We start from the raw sequence: 20,462 nt of genomic DNA on the forward strand, positions 1-20,462 counted from the left end.
AATTTTACCTGTTTTAATAGGCACTTTCTCATTTTTTCCACATCCACTGGTTCTTCCTTAAGGGCAAATTCTGCAATTGTACTGAGGAGTGCAGACTGTGGATAAAGACCCTGAACATTCTGCTTCAACCATTTGTATTTGTGAACACCTGTAACTGTACTCAACAGCGGCTGCCATTTATCCTGACAAAGGAAAACCATTTTCACTATTAGCTTACCTTACTGATATTAGTATGTGCTTTAAAACACTTATTCAAATAAAATATAAATAAATGCAAATAGGTTGAAATTGGCAAAATACTTTATGTTTAATAAGTAATTTATGGCAAAAATAACTATGCCATAAATAAGCTTATAAATGAATTTAAAATTTCTATAATTATGTACCTTGGAACAGACAAACATGGCATCCAAAGTTAAATTATCAACCATATTAATAGCCTAAGACACCAGGACAGTTTCTGGAGCAAAGTATACATTCAGCAAATGAATGATAAATGAGTAATGATACAATGTACCACTAAACACAAAAGCGAACACTTTTCCAGCTATCAATCTGACCAGGACACCATAAGTGTGACTTGGAATGTCACCCATACTTTCAGTAACCCACTACACTCTCTGTCCAACAGATAATCAAGGACAAAGTGTTTCTTTGTTTCTACTCAGCCAGCCTCAATATCACAGAAAATACTTCACCTTAGGTGATTTAATTGTCATTGGTCTTTTGTCCACATTTATAGGACTATGAGGCAAAATGCAAGCTTCTTCTAAATCACTCTCTTCATTTCCAATTTTTTCTTCATCATCAGTAGACTCTGGCTTCTTTGGAACTATGATTAAAAACATCATTTATTATAAAAATCATTTACTTAAACACAATTTTAAATTAAGATATATTAAATATGCATGAAGCCAAAGGACTTGAATATTTTACCCAAACAAATATGTAAATATCATTGTCAAGTGAAATGCTCAAACAACGAAAAGTAAAAACCATCATGATTATTTTCACAAGACATTCAATAATAATACTCTGCCACTTCACATCATGAACAGAAAGGCAGTGAGAGTGCTATGACTGGGCAGATCCTATAGAAAGGGAAGCTCAGGAGTCAGCAAACATTTTCTAAAGGGCCAGATGGTGAATATTTTAGTCTTTGCTGGCCATTTAGTCTATTGAAAATACTCAATTCTGTTGTTGCAGAATCAAAAGCAGCTAACTTTATTTATGGATGCTAGAATTTAAACTTCATATAATTTCCATGTGTCAAACATATTATTCTCTTGATTTTTTTAAAAAAACATTTTAAAATGCAAAACTGGTCTTAGTAGTAGACCATAGACAGCGGCAGTAGACAGCAAGCAGCAGGCTACTTTTGTCCCCAGACCATAGTTTGCCCACTCTGGACCAGTGCAATGAATCTCTCACCCATTGTGTAAGTGAATTAAGTGGATGCCTTTATTTACTATGTTAGTCTCTTTAATTAGGGAAATTTCTATCGAATTTGCAATGTGATAAGTATTGTTGCTTCCGTATTTTTGCTCCCTTTAAAGATTTTTAGTCTATTTCTTCTCAGTGTATAATATAATAAGCACATAATTAATAATACACCTGGACAGTAAAACACTAACATAGCAGGTCTGGGTTGCCCAAACCCTGCAAATTCCCAACAAAGACTGTTCCTTCAGCACTTGGCCAGCTCCTGTGAACTGAGCTCTGAGTCCTTGGCGTTCTGCCTGAGAAGAGTGTTTCTGTATGCCTGAGATCTGGGGCCATATTTTCCAGTGTGACCAGACAGTTTATGTTAACTATGGGACTAATGGTTCTCACCTGTTTCCACTGTGGAGGCTCAAGTCTTTAGTAACTGAGAGCACCCATGCAGGTGAGCATCCCTGGCTGACGGCCCTTCATATGTTGTCTCTCACTGCTGACAGAACTAAGCATGGCTCTGCGCAGCTCCACTGGAAGCTTAGGCCCAGTTTCCTTTGGATGTCCCTCAATGCACCTTTCCTTTTACTAATTCTAACTTGTATCCTTTCATAACAATAAACCGTAACTCTGAGTTTAACAGCTCTTCTGAGTCCTATGGAGCCAGTGAATCATTAAATTTAAGGGTGCTCTTGGTGACCTTAACACAGCACCAGCAATACTGATCATTTATAAGTTATTTAATTTTCTTAAACAAACAAAAAAAAGCTTCAAACTTCACACAACTAAATATTTAAGCCCAAAACAAGAAACTTTAAGAGGTGACAATGTGGGCTCAGAATCCATGGAGATGATGGCTGGGTGGTGAGAACATCGTCCTCCCTCAAGCTAAGATGGCCATCTCCCAGCCTGTGCCTCTGCCACGAAGATCTCAGAAGCATTCTTACCATGATTTCCTGACCAAGAGCATCTCTAGGATTTAGGCAAATTATTGTGGCTTAAGTGTTTGCTCAAGAACAATCAATTCAGGAAAAAAAAAAATCAATTCAGGATAGTTTCTAACACAACTTAATCTTTCCTGACATCATTGTTCATAACATCCATCTAAAACTCAGTAATTAAAAAAATTCAGTAACTCATGTTTAATAAGCTGATCTGTGAATAATTCAGTATAATTCATAAGAATACAATCAGAGGGGCGCCTGGGTGGCTGAGCGGGTTAAGCCGCTGCCTTCGGCTCAGGTCATGATCTCAGGGTCCTGGGATCGAGCCCCGCATCGGGCTCTCTGCTCGGCAGAGAGCCTGCTTCCTCCTCTCTCTGCCTGCCTCTCTGCCTGCTTGTGATCTCTCTCTGTCAAATAAATAAATAAAAAAATCTTTAAAAAAAAAAAAAGAATACAATCAGAAATTTCTGTAGACATGTTTATAATCACAATTAACCAAGTTCCAAAGTATTTTATGTACTTATACTCAGATTCTGATTATTTAATACAAAGTATTTTCCAGATACCAGCAACTGTTTAGCTGCTTCCTGAAAATATTAGTAACTCTTCTAGCTATTTTTAAGACAATTCCCCATATATCAGAATACTCAATATTTCCAAAGGAAGAACATTTCTTTACAAGAATGGCAAGATTAACTACAAAATTAAATGTTTCCATAAATCTCATTTACCAGGACAAGTGATTAAAAAAAAAACAAAAAACTTCCTTTTCCCCATCAATTTAATAAAGCTTACAGTATTTACCTTCTTCAATAACAACTTACTAGGTACCAATCATAACACCCTCAATCCCAAAGTTGCACCATTATCTGATGTCTTGGAAAAATAAGCAGGATCTGTATATGTAATCATAAATACACATAACAAATATTATGGCAGTTGTGGAAATCCACATGTACTGAACAGCAGGGAAGAGCATCACTCAAATCACACACTCAGTTATATATGGGCAAACCACACACCTTGACAGCACTTTCCTACCTTTTACATTCTTACCTCTCTTTTTCCTTCGTTCTCGAATTATCTTCTGAGCTATCCTCCTCCAACGGGGCAAAGAACTTAACAGTTTAAACTTGGACATTATAGAGAGATCATTACAAACTGCAGGTCTTAGTTCATTAAAGAGGAATCTCAAACGTTCGATGACTGGAACACAGACTTCCTTGTAAGAACGACCCTGTTCTTGATGTGTCTACAATGTTAAATATGAAAAGACAACTTAACAACAAATATTTTACCAACAGTCTGCAAAGCACAGAAGACAGAGAATAAAAATATACTTACCTTAATAAGTGAGCATTTTGCCTGGTAGACAACTCTACAAACATCTACTACTGATTTAGGCAATGTTTTGTGCTTTACTTGCTCAATACCAAGTGTTCCTACATGAACTAAAGATAATGCCACATGACCTGTAAAAACATTTTTAAAAAGGGGCAGGGTAAGAATGAATGCATATTGCATGTTAGTCAAAAAATGCACAATATAGCTAAAATATCAAGCTTCATACCTAAATCTTCATGCTTTAAAAGGCAACATAACAGTAAGCGGCCAACCTCTTCCACAGGATGCTCAGGAGGAAATGTGATTGGTGTAGTCAAGTGGCACTGCCTACAATACCTCTCTATCTGACACAGAAAGTCCTGTAACAGAAACAGCTGGAGGTAACTTGAGAGCCATACTAACATGCCATCATGAATTCCAAACTACATGCCACAATTTCTGATGCACTTGCATTCAGCAATCCTTCTAAAACATCACTGGCATATTGCACTGAACCAATCTCCCTACCTCAAAACCCGCCCCACAAATAATATGTAAATAAATTAAGTCTGTGCTAAGCCAATCAAAGAACATGAAGGCATTCACACATCAATGTCTTAAGGTAAACCAAAGGACACTAAGTGCAGGAAGGCCTCACTCACCTTTACATTGTGATCCTGGATGTTATTATCAGCAATAGCTTGCAGGAATGCCTGGGAATGGTCGCCCAGGGCCCGTCTGTGGGAGCAAAGTCGGGACTTACTGGCAGGAGTGCCCCCAGGAGAGCTACAATGGTCCTCATCTTTCTCTTCATTGTAGCTATAGTGGATCTGGCTGGTCTGCAGGCCTCCAGAGAAGATGGATGACTGAAGCCACTCTAGAAAGTGCATATGAAAACATTAAAAAGAAACTTGATTGCACTATTCAGAAATAAATATTGAAATAAAAGATAAAGAATAGCTGATGTACAAGGAGAAATTTCGTATCATTCATATTAAAGAGTCACATATAATATATTTTCAGAAACTGGCTTATAATTCCTGTATCTACAGGAAAACAGTTAACACTTCTTGTTCTTCACTACATCTTAAGCATGGTGTCAGAACTCAGTGTAATAGTTTCAGTACAACATTTACTTAGATACCTGGTCAAGCATGGAGCTGACAGATTCCACAGATACTGTGTGAAGACTGGGGCTTTGCATTCTAACAGGGAGAGCATGATTTGGGCAACATTTACAGAAGTAATCATTCAACTTGAACTGGGATAACTGTTACAAAGTACTACAGTAGGTATAGCATCAGGACCTCCACTATTCAAAGATTCAGTAGAGGATTTGCCGTGGAAGTGGCAACTGAGCTGAAATCTAGATAAAGACAAAAACACTGAGCATCCAGGTAGAAAAACAGCACAGGAGAAGAGATCTACAAAGAAAAACATGGTCAAGGCAGGCCACATTTCCCTAGAACATTAAACCAGTAACAAAAATGAGCAACTACTAGACATATAACACAGGATCTTAGTAAGACACAGATCCTTGGGAGGCTGGAGAGCCAGTGGACTATAAAGGGAACCTGTGTGTGGCATGGCCAGACCTTCATGAACATGTTATTCCTCAGTGCAAATGTGAATGCTCATTCTAACTGCTATAATAACTAGAGTAAAGGTTCACCAAAAAAATGAAAAGTCAGTTTGTACATTGCTGTACAATGTACAGCAATGACCTGTGTTATCAAAATAATCCTCTAAAACCCAAGCAATCAAATCTGGATATACTCAACATTATTTTCCTGGAAATTTGGATTTTAGAGCATTCAGGAACATTCTCCAAAGTGCCACATTAATTCTAAAACACAAATCTGATCATGACCGTCCCTGGTTCTCCACATTTAGAACTCTACCCCATCCCCTCAAAGATACTGCTGTAAAGGTATCTTCTGATGTCCTAGAGTGGATTAGGCCCCCTCTACTAGGGCCCACAGCACCTTCTGCTCTCCTCTACTCTGACTCTTCTCATTTCCCACCCTCCTTGCTGATTTAGAAGAAGCCTATCTTTCCCACAGTACAAGTCTTTGAAGGAAAAGATGAGTCTAACCCTCATCCTCTCACCCTTAGAGGCTCTGTAGGCAGCAAAATGCCCAGCATGCACACCAAGGGCTTGCTCCAGATGGCTGAGCTGACTAGGTACCAAGTCCATCCTGCCCACCAGCCTTCTCTCCTGACAGTGCACATATACAAGCAATTGGAAGCCCTGATTTTTTTCTTCAATGCCCCTCACACACATGTGTTTCTGCCCAAAAGGTTCACACATCCAGTTTGGTGGGACTCCCAATTTCATGATTCCTCCACCTTCATGGGCTTTTCTCCCCATCAGAACCACTTACAAATGTCTCTATTTTATCTTCTGTCACCCTGCGTACTGAATTATTATACTGTCTGGCTCATCATCACACAAAAAGCATCTAAAGGCAGAGATATGTTTAATTCCATGCCTAATACACTGAGCACCTAGCAAAGTAACTCATAAGTATTTACTCAATAGATGCTTGGCGGATGGTTGGTAGACAGAGAAATCTACAAATACACAAAGACAACTTTAATCCATTTACATGGAGAAATTTTATAACTTTCGGTGATTAAAAAGGTTGCAATCCTAATATATATTTGATTTGAGTCTAGTAAAAACACAATCCTCAAACAGAATGCTATTCCCAATAGAAAGAGCCAATCCATGTCACATGAGATGAGAGCCAAGTTGAGCCCATCTGTCACAGAAGGCAAAAAAGAGCAGGCACAGGATTGATCTTCCTATGCACCCATTAATTTCCTCTGCTGCCATGGGTCATGAGAGCAAATGAAAACCGTAACATCTATTTCTATTTAATTGGTTAAGTCTCTTAGTTTCACTATCCTTATTTTTACTCACCAACAACTACGTTGATTCTTCATCTCCTATTCTAAACGGCACTTACGTCTCAGCTAAAATAACTTGCTAATCTGTTAGCAGAAAGCAAAATTTTTCTTACTGGCACATTCGATCTCAACTGGAGACAGCGGTGTGCTCATAGCTAAATAGGAAGCATGTAATCCGAGAAGCAGGCCCAGATTCCTCTCTGTGTCTATCAGAGGCGAAGAGAGACTTCCCAGATCTGGTATGGTAACAACTTCTTGGTCAGGCTTGGAAAGATAAATTTCATCATCAGTCTGAGAAAATAGGGTTAATTAAAAACATAAAACCAAAAAGAGCATCAGCTTATATCCCTAAAGAAGACAAAGTCCCATCAGGAAGAGAACCATGTGCTCTAGACACCCTCTTTCTACATTCTATTATAGTGAGCTCATGCTGCTGCCAAAGTAACAGAAAATATAAACCACGCACACCTTACAAAGCAGACAGTAAACACACAGGTCTACTGGTGGTAAAACCAAAGCTCAGATAAACAAGTTAGTTAGAGAATTCCTTACAAAAATCAAGTAGAAGTTTCCAGAGTGACTGTATAACAATACTTCAGAAAATATACTGAATTGTTACATGCATAAAAAACCCCAAGAAAGACAAAAATATGACAAAGATTGCTGTGAGTAGTGAACTGTGACTACGTAAGTGGAATAAATATATTGATGCTAACTAAAAGGAAACCCAATCAGAAAGAGTTCAAATGAAAATAAACTTTGCTAGTCATACCAGATAATAATTCACAAGCAAAGTCAATTTTTCCCTTCATGAATGCTTTAAGTACTATTAAATGCTTTAAGTATTATTAAGTGCCCATGTGGCACTTAATAAATTTTATTACTTCTGGATCCATACCTGGAAAACCAATCCCAATACATAAATTCCAAAGGTCATGCATATATAGGACACATTTCTATTCTAAAGAATTATGCTATTAGATAGTTCTTCCCAAAAAATGTATCTCAAGATGGTAAGCCATTTCAAATTTCTACATAAGCTTATAATGAAATTGTGAAGACCAAAGGTTAATAACCTCTTTTTTGTGTGCGGAAAATTGTCCACATTTCTTATAATTTAACAATTTTTTAAATAATTTTTCAAGATCAGTCCTTCATAAATCTTAACATGAATAAATGTAAAATTAAAAAAAAAACTCTAAAGGATCTTCACTTGTGTCACTTAATGACATCTACCCCACCAAAAGGCTCAGCTATCAGTACTTCAGGACAAAAACCACCTATCACAAATATACAGGGAGGGTCTGCCCTGATGTCCACCATGATGCCTACTGCACTCAGCCTCACCTCCAGATACTGGCCAACGCAGAAGGCGTGCATCGATTCCCGAGTGTCTTCAAACTGCAAAGCAGCTTCCAAAGCTACCACTGGATCTTCCCCTGCAAACTGAGCTAAAACAAAAAAGGAAAAAAGCATCATTAGTTCAGTGCAATTTACCTAGACACCTATAGTAGAAATGTCAAGTAGGAAATAGATCAGGCTGGTTAACTCCAATGTGAGGGTTACCAAAGTATAATGATCTTTCACCCTCTCCCAGAGCTGCTTGGGCCAACTCAGACTTAAGTTCCAACAAGTGTTGAAACAAACACACACACACAAATGCATAATGATGAGAAATTCTTCAAATGTGCTTGAATTCACTGACAGGATAGACACCAAAGTTACCAGCAGATTAAAAGGTGTGGGGGCTGGAACAATACTCAACTAATCACTTAAGGGCCAAATGCTCTGCTCAAAATGGCACATGGTACAACTTTTAACCATGAAGTGGAAAGTGAGGCCTTACCAAGAATACTATTTCCTGTTAATGACTGTGTCTGGAAGTCCTTTATATCATACACTTTCCCGTCAATCACTGTCCAGAAGCCTCCATCTTTATTGTGGTTCTCCAAATCAGCTTTACGTATCTGTGTCACCTCCTCATTATTTCTACAGTTCTGACCTGTAAAAAATGACTCTGTATATACAGAAACCAAAATCAATGAATCAATAGAGCAACAGATAAAACCACTAGAACAAATCATGCAAAAGAACTACAAAGGGGGGCGCCTGGGTGGCTCAGTTGGTTGGGCGACTGCCTTCGGCTCAGGTCATGATCCCGGACTTCCAGGATCGAGTCCCGCATCAGGCTCCCAGCTCTTTGGGGAGTCTGCTTCTCCCTTTGACCTTCTCCTCTCTCATGCTCTCTCTCACTCATTCTCTCTCAAATAAATAAATAAAATCTTTAAAAAAAAAAAAAAAAAAAGAACTACAAAGGGAACTAGACAAATCCATAAACATAATGGGAGATTAACATACGTCTTGCTATAACTAATACCACAAACAAAAATTCACTGAAGATATGGAATGATTTATAACAAAACAACATCACCTGAGTGGTATGAATAACAAATCTGACCATATACCAAGCAATAAAGCAAATCTTAAAAATTTTAAAGAAATAAAGCTACAGAGCATATACACTGACTACAATGCAGTTAAATTATAAATAGGTAACAAAAATAAAATAAAAATTCTCTATTTGAAAATTATGAAATTATGAAATAAAATTCCCAGAAAAAAATCATTATGGAAAAAAAATACAATGGATGATAATGAAAATACTATAGATCAACACATACAGCTAAATATATGTTTGAGGACATTTATACTTTTAAATATATGTAATCAGAAAAAGGAAAATCTAAAAAGCAAATAAATTAGTAAATATCAAATTAGTAAAATTTTATGAATTCATAATGGGATGAAAGAAAGGAGAGGGTAGGGAAGGGAAGGGAAAAAATAAAGGAAGGGAGGGAGAGAGGCAGGAGGGAAGTAGGAAATCTCCTCGGTCACTTTTAGAGTACTAAGACACTAACTCAGTATTTGAAAAATAATAAACGGAGGTGACTGAGGAGGAGAATCAAGTTAGGATCATGTCCTAGCTGTGCAAATTGTACCTCATGCTAACCAAACAGCTGAGGCCAAGGTTACTAAGGGATATTATAGAGGACAGACTATATATGAACTCCATGGTCCATCTGAAGGTAGGGTCACCCTGAATCACAGGCCTTGGAAGCAATGAAACAAGAAGCACACAGCATGATGACCTCAGACATACTCTAACCAAAACTGAATCCAAATCTGCATCCAAATCTCATCAACCCTATACATATAATCAGCTGTTCAGAGAGAGTGTAACTGATAGACATTAGACTTGAAAAAAGAGAGGGCAATCAACCAAATTCAGAAAATGTACAATTCTCCAGAATAAATGCCCTGTTTAACAAATAAATAGCATGACCAAAGAGAAGGCGAGAAAAGCCTAGAAATATACTGTTAATGGAAAAGGAGAGTCAAGGCATATCTACTAAATGTAACATACAAAACATGTTTAGATCCGGATTCAAAAATAAATAAATAAATAAAAAGGCATTTTTACATAATCCAAGAAAACTGAACATGGACTCCATGTAACATTAAGGAATCATTATTAATTTTGGACAGAAAATGACATTATGGTTTCCTTACTAAAAAAAGTTCTGTTCATTAACAGGTATTATCTGTCAAAATGTTTTAAAGAGATATGCTTTAAAATGATTCAACCATTCATTCAATAAATCAATAAGATAAGTGCAGGAGAAGCTAATAATGGGAATATTTCTAAATCCAGGTTCATTATCCTATTCTGCCTACTTTTATCTGTGTTCTCATAGTGATACTACACATTTCTCTAAAAGTCAGAAAAATATCAGATTAAACCTTAAGAAAGAAGAAATAATAAAGACCAGTGTGGCATCAGCATAAAGACAGACATTTAGATCAATGGAATAGAATACAGAGCTCAGACATAAATCCTCACATATATGTATGGTCAAATGATTTCATACAAGAGTGCCAAAACCATTCAATGGGGAAAGGACAATCTTTTCCATAAATGGCACTAGGATAACTGAATATCCAAGTGCAAACAAGTAAAGTTGGACCCTTACCTTACACTATACACAAAAATTAACTCAAAATAGATCAAAGAGCTAAATAAAGAGCTAAAACTACAAAATATCAAACTCTTAGGGAAAAAAAAAACAGGAGAAAACTTTCATACATAGGATTTGGCAATGATGTCTTAGACAAGACAACAAAAGCAAAGGCAACACAAGAAAAAATAGGTGACTTGGACTTCATCAAAATAAACATCACAGGACACTATCAACAAGATGAAAAGTCAACCCATGCATAGAAGAAAATAGGTGCAAATCATATATATCCAAAATATATAACAAACTATAACAAACTCCTACAACTCAATAACAATAAAACCTGATTCAAAAATAGGAAAAACACTTGAATAGACATTTCTCCAAAGATATGCAAATAGCCAATAAGCACAAGAACAAATGTAGAATATCACTAACCATTAAGGAAAATCACATCAAAACTACAATGTTTTCATCACATTAGGATGGCTATTATCAACAAAACCAAAAAAAAAAGGGGGGCACCTGGGCTCAGTCGTTAAGCATCTGCCTTTGGCTCAGGTCATGATCCCAGGGTGCTAGGGTCAAGGCCCACATCAGACTCCCTGCTCGGTGGGAAGCCTGCTTCTCCCTCTCCCACTCCCCCTGCTTGTGCTCCCTCTCTCTCTGTCAAATAAATCAATAATCTCCAAAAAAAAAAAAAAAAGTATTGTGAAGGATGTGAAAAATTAGAACCCTTTCTTGTACCTTACTTATGGGAATGTAAAATGGAATAGTGAATATGGAAAACATTATGGTGGGGTTCCTCAAGAAGTTAAACATAGAATTACCATATGACTCAGCAATTCCACTTTTGGCTGCATACCCAGAAGAAGTGAAAGCAGGGATTCAGAAAGACATTTGCACACCCATGTTCATAAAAGCATTAGTCACACCAGTCAAAAGGTGGAAACAACGCAAGTGTCCATCAACAACTGACTGGTTAAACCATTTCATTTGAAATATTATGAAATATATGAAATATTATGAAATATGTGAGATATTATTCAGCCTTAAGAAGGAAGGAAATTCTGACATATGCTACAGATGAGCCTTGAAGACATGCTAAGTAAAATAAACCCATTACCAAAGAACAAATACCATATGATTGCACTTACATGACTTACCTAGAGTAATTAAATTCATAGAAACAGAAAGTTGAATGGTGGTTGTCAAGGGCTGAGGGGGAGTGGAGAACAGGGAGTTAGTGTTTAAAGGGTACAGAGTTTCAGTTAAGGGGAGATAAAAACGTTTTGAAGCTGGATGATGGTTGCACAATAATGTGAATGTACCTAATGCCATAGAAATGAAAACTTAAAAATAGTTAAAATGATAAGCTTCATGTTATGTATATTCTACCATAGTTTAAAAAAAAAAAAAGTTGGTTTCCACTCTACCTCACTGCCCCCAAATCAAGAGAAATTTTTCACAAAGAACACTACAGATCAAGATGACTACCAGGCAAATTCCACCAATCTTACACATACCCTTCTCAAAAAAAGAAAAGCAAAGAACATTCTCTAACTAACTCTAAGAGATTAACATAACCTGCCTTATCAAAATTTGAATGTCAGTTATACTTTTGTACTACTGAATACATCAGCTTTTCCCAATTAGCTACCATTCTCAACTGACAGATCATAACAGAAATTAAAAGAGATTGCATGGGAAACTGCCATGTTCCTAAATTATAGCTTGTTTGTTAGTGGAGGGGTGATTATCAGCAACCTACATACAGGGCATTAAAAGAAAAGAAAATTACAATTCACAAACACAGATGCAAACTGTTGGAAAAAAAAAACAAAAACAAATAAACCAGGGCCAGCAATGTATATTAATATGAACAATACAATGTAACCTAAGTAGTTTTATTCCAGAAATGGAAGGGTGATTTAACTTTTGAAAAATCAATAATTCACAAGTTAACAGAAAAAAAGTGGAAAAATTACAGATCACTGAGATACAAAAAAGCATTTGATGAAATCTAGTTTCCATTCACAATTAAAACCTCTATACAAAACAGAATAAAAGAGAACATCCTTCATATTTAAAGGTTTCTACAAAGAAAGCCCTTAACAAACTTCATACTTCATGTGTGAAATCTGGAAAGCTTTTCTTCTGCTCCTAACAAGACAAGACAACCCACTATCATAATTTCCACTCAACAATGCACTAGAGGGTGCTAGCAAGTGCTGAAGTCACGAGGGAAACTGCAAGATCAGAAACAAACACAGGCAAAGACACTCAACTGACAAAAGTGGTACTCCCAAAGAGTGACCAAGGACAGTCCTTTCACCCAAAAGTGCTGGGTGAAAATTCTGATACATCACAAAAGTGCTGGTATGATGACCCTAGGAAAAAACGCCTATAGAAAAAATGACATCTGACTTCTTGGCGCAGAGGTGGAACAGTGAGAACTCTCATACTTAATGGAGATGAAAATCAGCACAATCACTATGGAAACCTATGGCATTCCATATTAAAGCATACCCTACAAACCACCAAGAAACAGACATAAGAATGCTTAAACGACTAAATTGTTAAGGGGTACATCCCTGTACAACAAAATGATAAAAAGAAGCAGAGGAGCAGCAACTACACAAGACCAGAGAGGGGAATCTTTCAGGAGATGGTCCTGCCAACATTTCATTTCTTCATTTGGATGAATGTTAAATGATTTTCTCTGTGATCAATCACAAGAGCTATTTTCTGTACTTTTGAGTGTGTGTTACATTTCACAATTTACTAAAAGGTTTTTAAATGAGTGAGTTTGAACTACTAATTGGATTAAATGCCCTCAACCATACAGAAGGTAGAAAAAAGTAACATTTAAATTCACAAAAGTAGAAGAATGGTGCTTAAAATATTGGTGATATAAAAAATTAAAAACTATGCTCAATATCCTAATGTTATTTTCTTCACCACACTTGTTACTTTTTATCTGAAGCTCCTATGATACAAGATGACAGTTTACAATGGGAGAAGAAAAAGCCCACCTTGCTTGAGCTTTCCTATAAAATCAAAGTTGGACCCCAATTTCAACTGTATTTTATGAGTCCGGGAAGTCAGAACCATATACAGTATGGTAACATAGACTTAGATTCAAAAATGTCAAAGCTAGATACCTTGAGAAGACAAGTTCTATTCCAATTTGGTAAGCATTATAGACCACACCTATAGGGAAGTGCTCAGCTGACTATGGGAATTCCATAACTCAGTAATGTCAGATAGAAATGAGTTTAGAAAGTCATCCCATATTGATGTCTGCCTCCAAAGCTGGACCACATCTAATCATTTCAATAGTAACTTCTGGAGACACCACCCAAGAAAGGGCTTTCCGGAACTTTCTAAAATAGTTCATTTCTGAAAGTAACAACCATTATTAAGAGAAAAATATTTCTTTTTTTTTTTAAGATTTTATTAATTTATTTGACAGAGAGAGAGATCACAAGTAGGCAGAGAGGCAGGCAGAGAAGGAGGGGTGGGGGGGGAGCAGGCTCCCCGCTGAGCAGAGAGCCCAATGCGGCGCTGAGTCCCAGCACCCTGAGACCATGACCTGAGCCGAAGGCAGAGGCTTAACCCACTGAGCCACCCAGGTGCCCAAGAGAAAAGTATTTCTTAAATATAACTTAAATCTCTTCTGATTTGGATTATCTTCATTTTCTACTTACACTGCCATTAATGAAAATGGCAAATAATTGGTCTCTCTTTGTGAAGTATTCTTTTAAATAAAAAGGCAAGAATAGGTTAGATTAAGATAAAACTTTTCTGAATAGAAGTTCTTTTTTTTTTTTTAAGATTTTATTTATTTTTTTGTCAGAGAGAGAGGAAGAGAGAGAGAGTGTGCATATGCACAAGCAGGGGGAGCAGCAGGCAGAGAGAGAAATAGGCTCCCTGCTGAGCAAGGAACCAGATGTGGACTCGATCCCAGGACCCTGGGATCATGACCTGAGCTGAAAGCAGATACTTAACTACTGAGCTACCCTGTGTCCCCTGAATAGAAGTTCTGTAAGTTAAGATGCCATACCCATGATGCCAGGCCAGGCTAATTCTTCATGGTCATCCCTTTCCTTTCCCGGTGCCAGATGGTTGAACCGATCCAGATGTTCTAACAAGCCACCCAGCAAAGGGACAGCTCCAGCCTCCTGCATGAGACCAGCATTTTTACTGAGCAGAAGCACTATAGAAACTACTAGTTCTGGAAGGAGAACACCTACATTTTAAAAGAAAGGAAAAAAAGTTTAAGATTTAAATATAAATAAATAAATATGAAAGTAAATATAAATATAAGATATATTAAATATAATATATCCTATTAAACCACTTCATAAGCTCATTCTGTTTTTAAATTCTGATAAATCACAAAATAAGGAATGCTTGACTTTTAGTGTATTTCTACAGGATTATTTTATCTTTCATCTTGAAAGAACAGATAAAGGTATCAAACAAAACCCTCCGAGTTACAAGAATGCTTTCCAAAAACACTGTTTCAACAGAAGTATTAACTAGAGTCTTTTATTCAGAAAATTAAGGTTTCCAGAAAACTAAGTTTACTATCAGAAAAAAAGCACTCAATAATAATGCTCTACTGTCACAAAATTAACTTGAAAACATATTAAGCAACAAAGGAATTTATTAAGGTCCTGAAAGGAACAACTGACTTCTATGCTGCTGAAATAAAATTAGACAATTCCTAATGGCCTCATTATTGAAATGTTAATAATGGTGGTATGACTCTAAATCACCGATTACATTTATATTGACACAATTCCTGCACCAGGTTGCTTAACAACAGAATCGTCAGCAAGTGAAAAAACAAAAGGAGAAAGGCCAACAGGACTAGAAAATGTATGGGGCAAAGGCATTCAGGTTTATCAGGAAAGGATAAACTTGAAGTCTCATCAATCTCCGAAAATAAATACATGTCTAAAGAGAGGATATAAAAAAGGTACCAGTAAAGTCCCCTTCCACAATGCAGGCCACCTCTGCAAAGTGCCGCCAGCTGGTGGAAGCAATGCTGGCTGCCACAGGCAGTATATCACCAATGTGTGTGCACAAAAGGGCTGTGTACTTCTTCAGTAACGAACCGACACCCATAAGCTCAGGACCTCAAAGAAAGATTAAAAATTTAACATTTTTACCATTAAAATTTACTTTGTAAATAAACTGCATTGATTCAATATTCTACCCTCATCTATACACCTTTTACTTATAATAATTATCTCAAACAGAAGCTATTAAACCTTAATCCCTGGCTCTTTTTATATCACATAGTTTGAGAAACAAGTGAATTTGGTTGTCAATTTTTATACACTGTACTACATAATACCTAGAAACTTTGGGTGTATAAATACTAAAGTCATAATTTATAGATTTTTAAAATCTTATATCCAATAACATACAAACATTATCAAATTTCAAGTCTTAACACTTGGAAATTACTCCCAATGAACAAAGTTAGGCATTTTTCAATCTCACAAAATCTTTTAACTTTTCTTCCTACATGGCTCTTAATGGCTTTTCAGCCCCTGTGACTTTATGTCTTTGAGATGGGTACCTCTTTCAGACTCTAAGTTTATCTATTTCAACTTGAAATTTTCTATCATCTACAAATGCCTAACTCTTTCAGGAACTAAAATATTTCAAACAACGGTGCCTGGTTGGTTCAGTCGTTAAAATATTTCAAACAAAAGCAACAGACCTTTCCATCCTTAACAGAGAAAGCCAACTTATGGAGAGCCACCTACTTCCTTTAAAGCTTATGGAAAGTACTCTCCTCTATGTCATGCACAGAGCTGAGCACTTACATATCATCCTATTTTAATCCTCATAGGCACCCTCAGATGTAATTGCAATTCCACAGATGAGCAACATACAGCACCCAGGAAACTTGGGCCCATATCCAGCAGCTAATAAACCAGCTATAACTGAGACCCAGTCTTCCTCCAATGCTGATTCATTCCATGCATCACACCTACCTGGCCTTCCAGTGTGACATACCAATACTGTTGCTACTTGGTTCTCATATTATGTCAGTATCTAACACCCCATAACAGATACTTAAAGTAAGTCTGATAAATCTTCTGTAAAACTAACATGAACATAATGAATACTATTTTTGATGCCCAAAGAACTTAAATATTAAAACAGTGAAAAAAAAATACTGGTAAGTCTAATACTCATTAAAAAAAAAGTAGATGCAAAATGAAGTCCCCCTAAATTGGTGTAAGATTTAACAGTATAAGAACTACACACCTGGGAATGTAAAATAGGCATGTCAAAAAGCCTAAATTAGAAAGTCAAACACACACAAGATATTTTAATTTTAATCAACTTACTAGAAATATCTGAGGTCTGACCAATACTTTCTCCTGGATAAAGTTTACTGATAAGTAGGCGCTGAAAGCGCAGCAACAAATCCAATGAAGCAGTTCTTTCACGACTATGTTGCTCAAAGTCCAGACATGATGAAATCCGACGGGCAACATCTTTCAATCTGGCTACTGTCTGAGAAGCAATGTTTCTATGGAGGGGAAAGAGGATTGCAAAATTAAAGAAGTTACATCTGTTTTTTTAAAAAGCATTAGGAAATCACAACATAAACTAAAATCAGAAATATAGGTCATACACCCAGGTGACCTACAGTTGGCTTCCTTCCCCAAATATGTGTCACATGTGTCTGCAATAAATATGACCTCAGTTAAAACTGAGCAGAGAAGCACAGAATTTACAAAAGAAATAATGACACCCTTTGCTTTACAATATGCTCCTAAGAGCTGTGTGGAATGGTCCAAAATGATAGAAAACTCTTGTACAAAGCTTTGAGGGAAAAAAAAAAAAACCTGTATCATTTTTGTCCAAAGCTGCATTTCACATATAGATATGACACGATTCTTAAAGACAAGATTCACTCGTCATTTCTGCATCTGCCTCACAAATCTGCCTTGAGACCTATTCAGGTAAGTATCTAGGTGGGCAAAGCAGGGAGTATCCAGGACTCTGAAAGTACAGGAAGAAAGACTAAGGTGGGTACAAACAGGCCAGGTCAGGATTACAGATGCTTGCAGAATACTGCAGCCAGGAAGGGAGCAAAGCCTCCACTTCCAACTGTGGTATCTGACTTGAACCACAAACCATAAGTTAATAGGGTAAAAAAGGAAGAAATGTGAAACAAGAAAAGGAAGGGGAATGGACACTGCAAGTGATAGAGTGCCAGGCTGCTGAGACTAGATTCCACAATGTTCAGCCGCTAAAACTTCCAAAGGGGAATATATCTTACTTGTGTTTGAGGAAGGTAAGTTTGGTATGAGTGTGAAGGTAGATGAGAGGGGACATGGAACACCAGGTAACACTCTGCCACCTAGAGACAGTCCCAGCAACAGTTGAACCAGGCCTGATCCCTGGTACTAAGAAGAAGAGAAGGAAGTTGGTTAGTGGAGGAAAAGAAACAAAGTAGAGCCTCCTTCTGGGCTGGTGTCAAAGTAGCTCCATCACATCAACCCCATCCCAGCCAGGTAAGTGAGGACTTAGCTAGCTGACACCAAGCACTGCCACTGAGCAGGTGAATCTGGGATCTCTGGCATTCTATCACCTGCCTTGCCCATTCCCCTTCATTCTCTTGTCTTGACTTAATTCTCTGCCCTTATTCCTTTGCAAGGTGATCATGGAACCAGAACATTTTACTACTGTTCTAAATGTACCTTTTGGAACTCACATTTCTTCCTTTTTTGCCCTATTTAACTGATGGTTTGTGGCTCAAGTCAGATCCCACAGTAGAAAAAATAGGTCTAGAATCCGGGTTTTATCTTACACAAGAAGGAGCAAAAGACATATAAAATATAATAAAAATTTTAACTTATTTCCTTAATAAAATTCAGAACCATAATTATAATGTGTAATTCTGACAGAGTTCACAAGCTAAAAAAATTTTCATAGCTCTTGATTTTCAAATATAAATGCTTTTCTGTGGCTCCCTGCCAGCTTAAGACTGAAGAGTTACTCTGAAATCTGTTTCATGGCTTATTCTTGGCAAGCTGCAATTTCTTCAACCTGCTTTCCAAGGAATAAAGTACACAAAATGACTATAATCTCTTCCACTTTTAGACTATTTTCAACACTGCATCAGCTAAGTCAATACACTGAGCTACCTTTAGTCACACTTAAGCTAGGAAAATTAAATGTCAAAGTCTTCCTCTATAGTGGGAGAGGCACATTATCCACACTCATGAAAGAAAAGAGCCTGGATTATTGGCACTCTGTAGTAAGAAAGGTGTTGATGCATCTTCCTTTCTCTATTTTCCAAAAACTTTTCTAAGATGTTGTTTACTTCCATGCTCAGTTTTTATTTTGTGTTTTTTAAGCAGGTACATCTTTATTACAAAACTGCTGGGGAGGGGCGCCTGGGTGGCTCAGTGGGTTAAGCCGCTGCCTTCGGCTCAAGTCATGATCCCAGGTCCTGGGTTCGAGCCCCACATCGGGCTTTCTGCTCAGCAGGGAGCCTGCTTCCTCCTCTCTCTCTGCCTGCCTCTCTGCTTACTTGTGATTTCTCTCTGTCAAATAAATAAATAAATAAAAATCTAAAAAAAAAAAAAAAAAAACTGCTGGGGAGCCAATTCCTCCCTGCATGCCAAAGGTTCAGAAGACAAACTGTAAGAGTGGTCTAGAAAGTACTGTCCAACAGTAACATAATGCCAGGGAGCCACATATGTTATTTAAGAGGTTCTGCCAGGGGCACCTGGTGGCTTGGTCGGTTAAGCATCCAACTCTTGATCTCAGCTCAGGTATTGATATCAGGGTCATGAGTTCAAGCCCCGTGTTGGGCACTAGGCTGGACATGGTGACTAATTAAAAAAATAATAATAATAGGGGCGCCTGGGTGGCTCAGTGGGTTAAGCCGCTGCCTTCGGCTCAGGTCATGATCTCAGGGTCCTGGGATCAAGTCCCACATCGGGCTCTCTGCTCAGCAGGGAGCCTGCTTCCCTCTCTCTCTCTGCCTGCCTCTCTGTCTGCTTGTGATCTCTGTCAGATAAATAAATAAAATCTTTAAAAAAAAAAAAAAAAGTTCAGTGTGTCCAGTAAATTCTGGTGCTTCCATATAGAAAGCAGGCTGCCCCCACACCAGCAGCATACCACCCGCCACTCTTCTAGACATGCGGGCAGAGCTCCCTGCTCTCTTGGACTTAGCTGCTTAAGCCAACACTCCAGAGCTTTACTTTCTCTACGTGGAGAAAATGAAACAAACCAGGAGCCAAGTTTACACAGATAGCTTTGTTAAATAGAGGGACAACAATTTTCCATTGTCTAACAAATGCCTTTCAGAAATCACCTTGATATTTTCTTTTATCTTTTTGATTTGAATGACACTGAAGCACTGGTTGACAAGTTTCACCAAAAAGTGTATGATCACTTCAGCCTAAGGTTTCTATGTTTATATTCTGACTCTAATTAATTCTTATCTACTCCTGATAGAGCCTTCAGAAACAATGTTCACCATTCTTTTATTTATTTCAGCTTCTAAATTAAAAGTTGTCTTAGAAAGTAATACACATAAATCTGTGATATACACAATGAGGCAATGATATGTTTTATTTTTTTTTTTAAGATTTTATTTATTTATTAGAGAGAGAGAGGGAGAGCAAGCACAGGCAGACAGAGTGGCAGGCAAAGGCAGAGGGCGAAGCAGGCTCCTGTCGAGCAAGGAGCCCAATGTGGGACTCGATCCCAGGACTCTGGGATCATGAACTGAGCTGAAGGCAGCCGCTTAACCAACTGAGCCACCCAGGCATCCCAGCAATGA

At 37.5% G+C, this 20,462-nt stretch overlaps 1 protein-coding gene across 8 annotated transcripts in view; it reads right to left on the reverse strand.

Moving 5' to 3' along the window:
* Positions 1-20,462, reverse strand: part of HERC2 (HECT and RLD domain containing E3 ubiquitin protein ligase 2) — a 237,320-nt gene that overhangs the window by 113,031 nt on the left and 103,827 nt on the right. For 7 of the 8 annotated variants that reach the window (XM_047735658.1, XM_047735652.1, XM_047735655.1 and 4 more), the window contains 12 exons: positions 17,005-17,189; positions 15,619-15,774; positions 14,694-14,879; positions 8,458-8,628; positions 7,959-8,062; positions 6,725-6,875; positions 4,361-4,575; positions 3,946-4,078; positions 3,720-3,847; positions 3,432-3,627; positions 699-832; positions 9-182 (listed from right to left, as the gene is read on the reverse strand). In XM_047735658.1, coding sequence (XP_047591614.1) covers positions 9-182; positions 699-832; positions 3,432-3,627; positions 3,720-3,847; positions 3,946-4,078; positions 4,361-4,575; positions 6,725-6,875; positions 7,959-8,062; positions 8,458-8,628; positions 14,694-14,879; positions 15,619-15,774; positions 17,005-17,189 — 1,933 coding nt within the window. The remainder of the gene's footprint in view (positions 1-8; positions 183-698; positions 833-3,431; positions 3,628-3,719; positions 3,848-3,945; positions 4,079-4,360; positions 4,576-6,724; positions 6,876-7,958; positions 8,063-8,457; positions 8,629-14,693; positions 14,880-15,618; positions 15,775-17,004; positions 17,190-20,462) is intronic. The other variant, XM_047735659.1, reaches the window with a different exon arrangement.

Source organism: Lutra lutra, chromosome 7 (genome assembly GCF_902655055.1).
Source record: "Lutra lutra chromosome 7, mLutLut1.2, whole genome shotgun sequence".
Taxonomy (NCBI): Eukaryota; Metazoa; Chordata; class Mammalia; order Carnivora; family Mustelidae; genus Lutra; species Lutra lutra.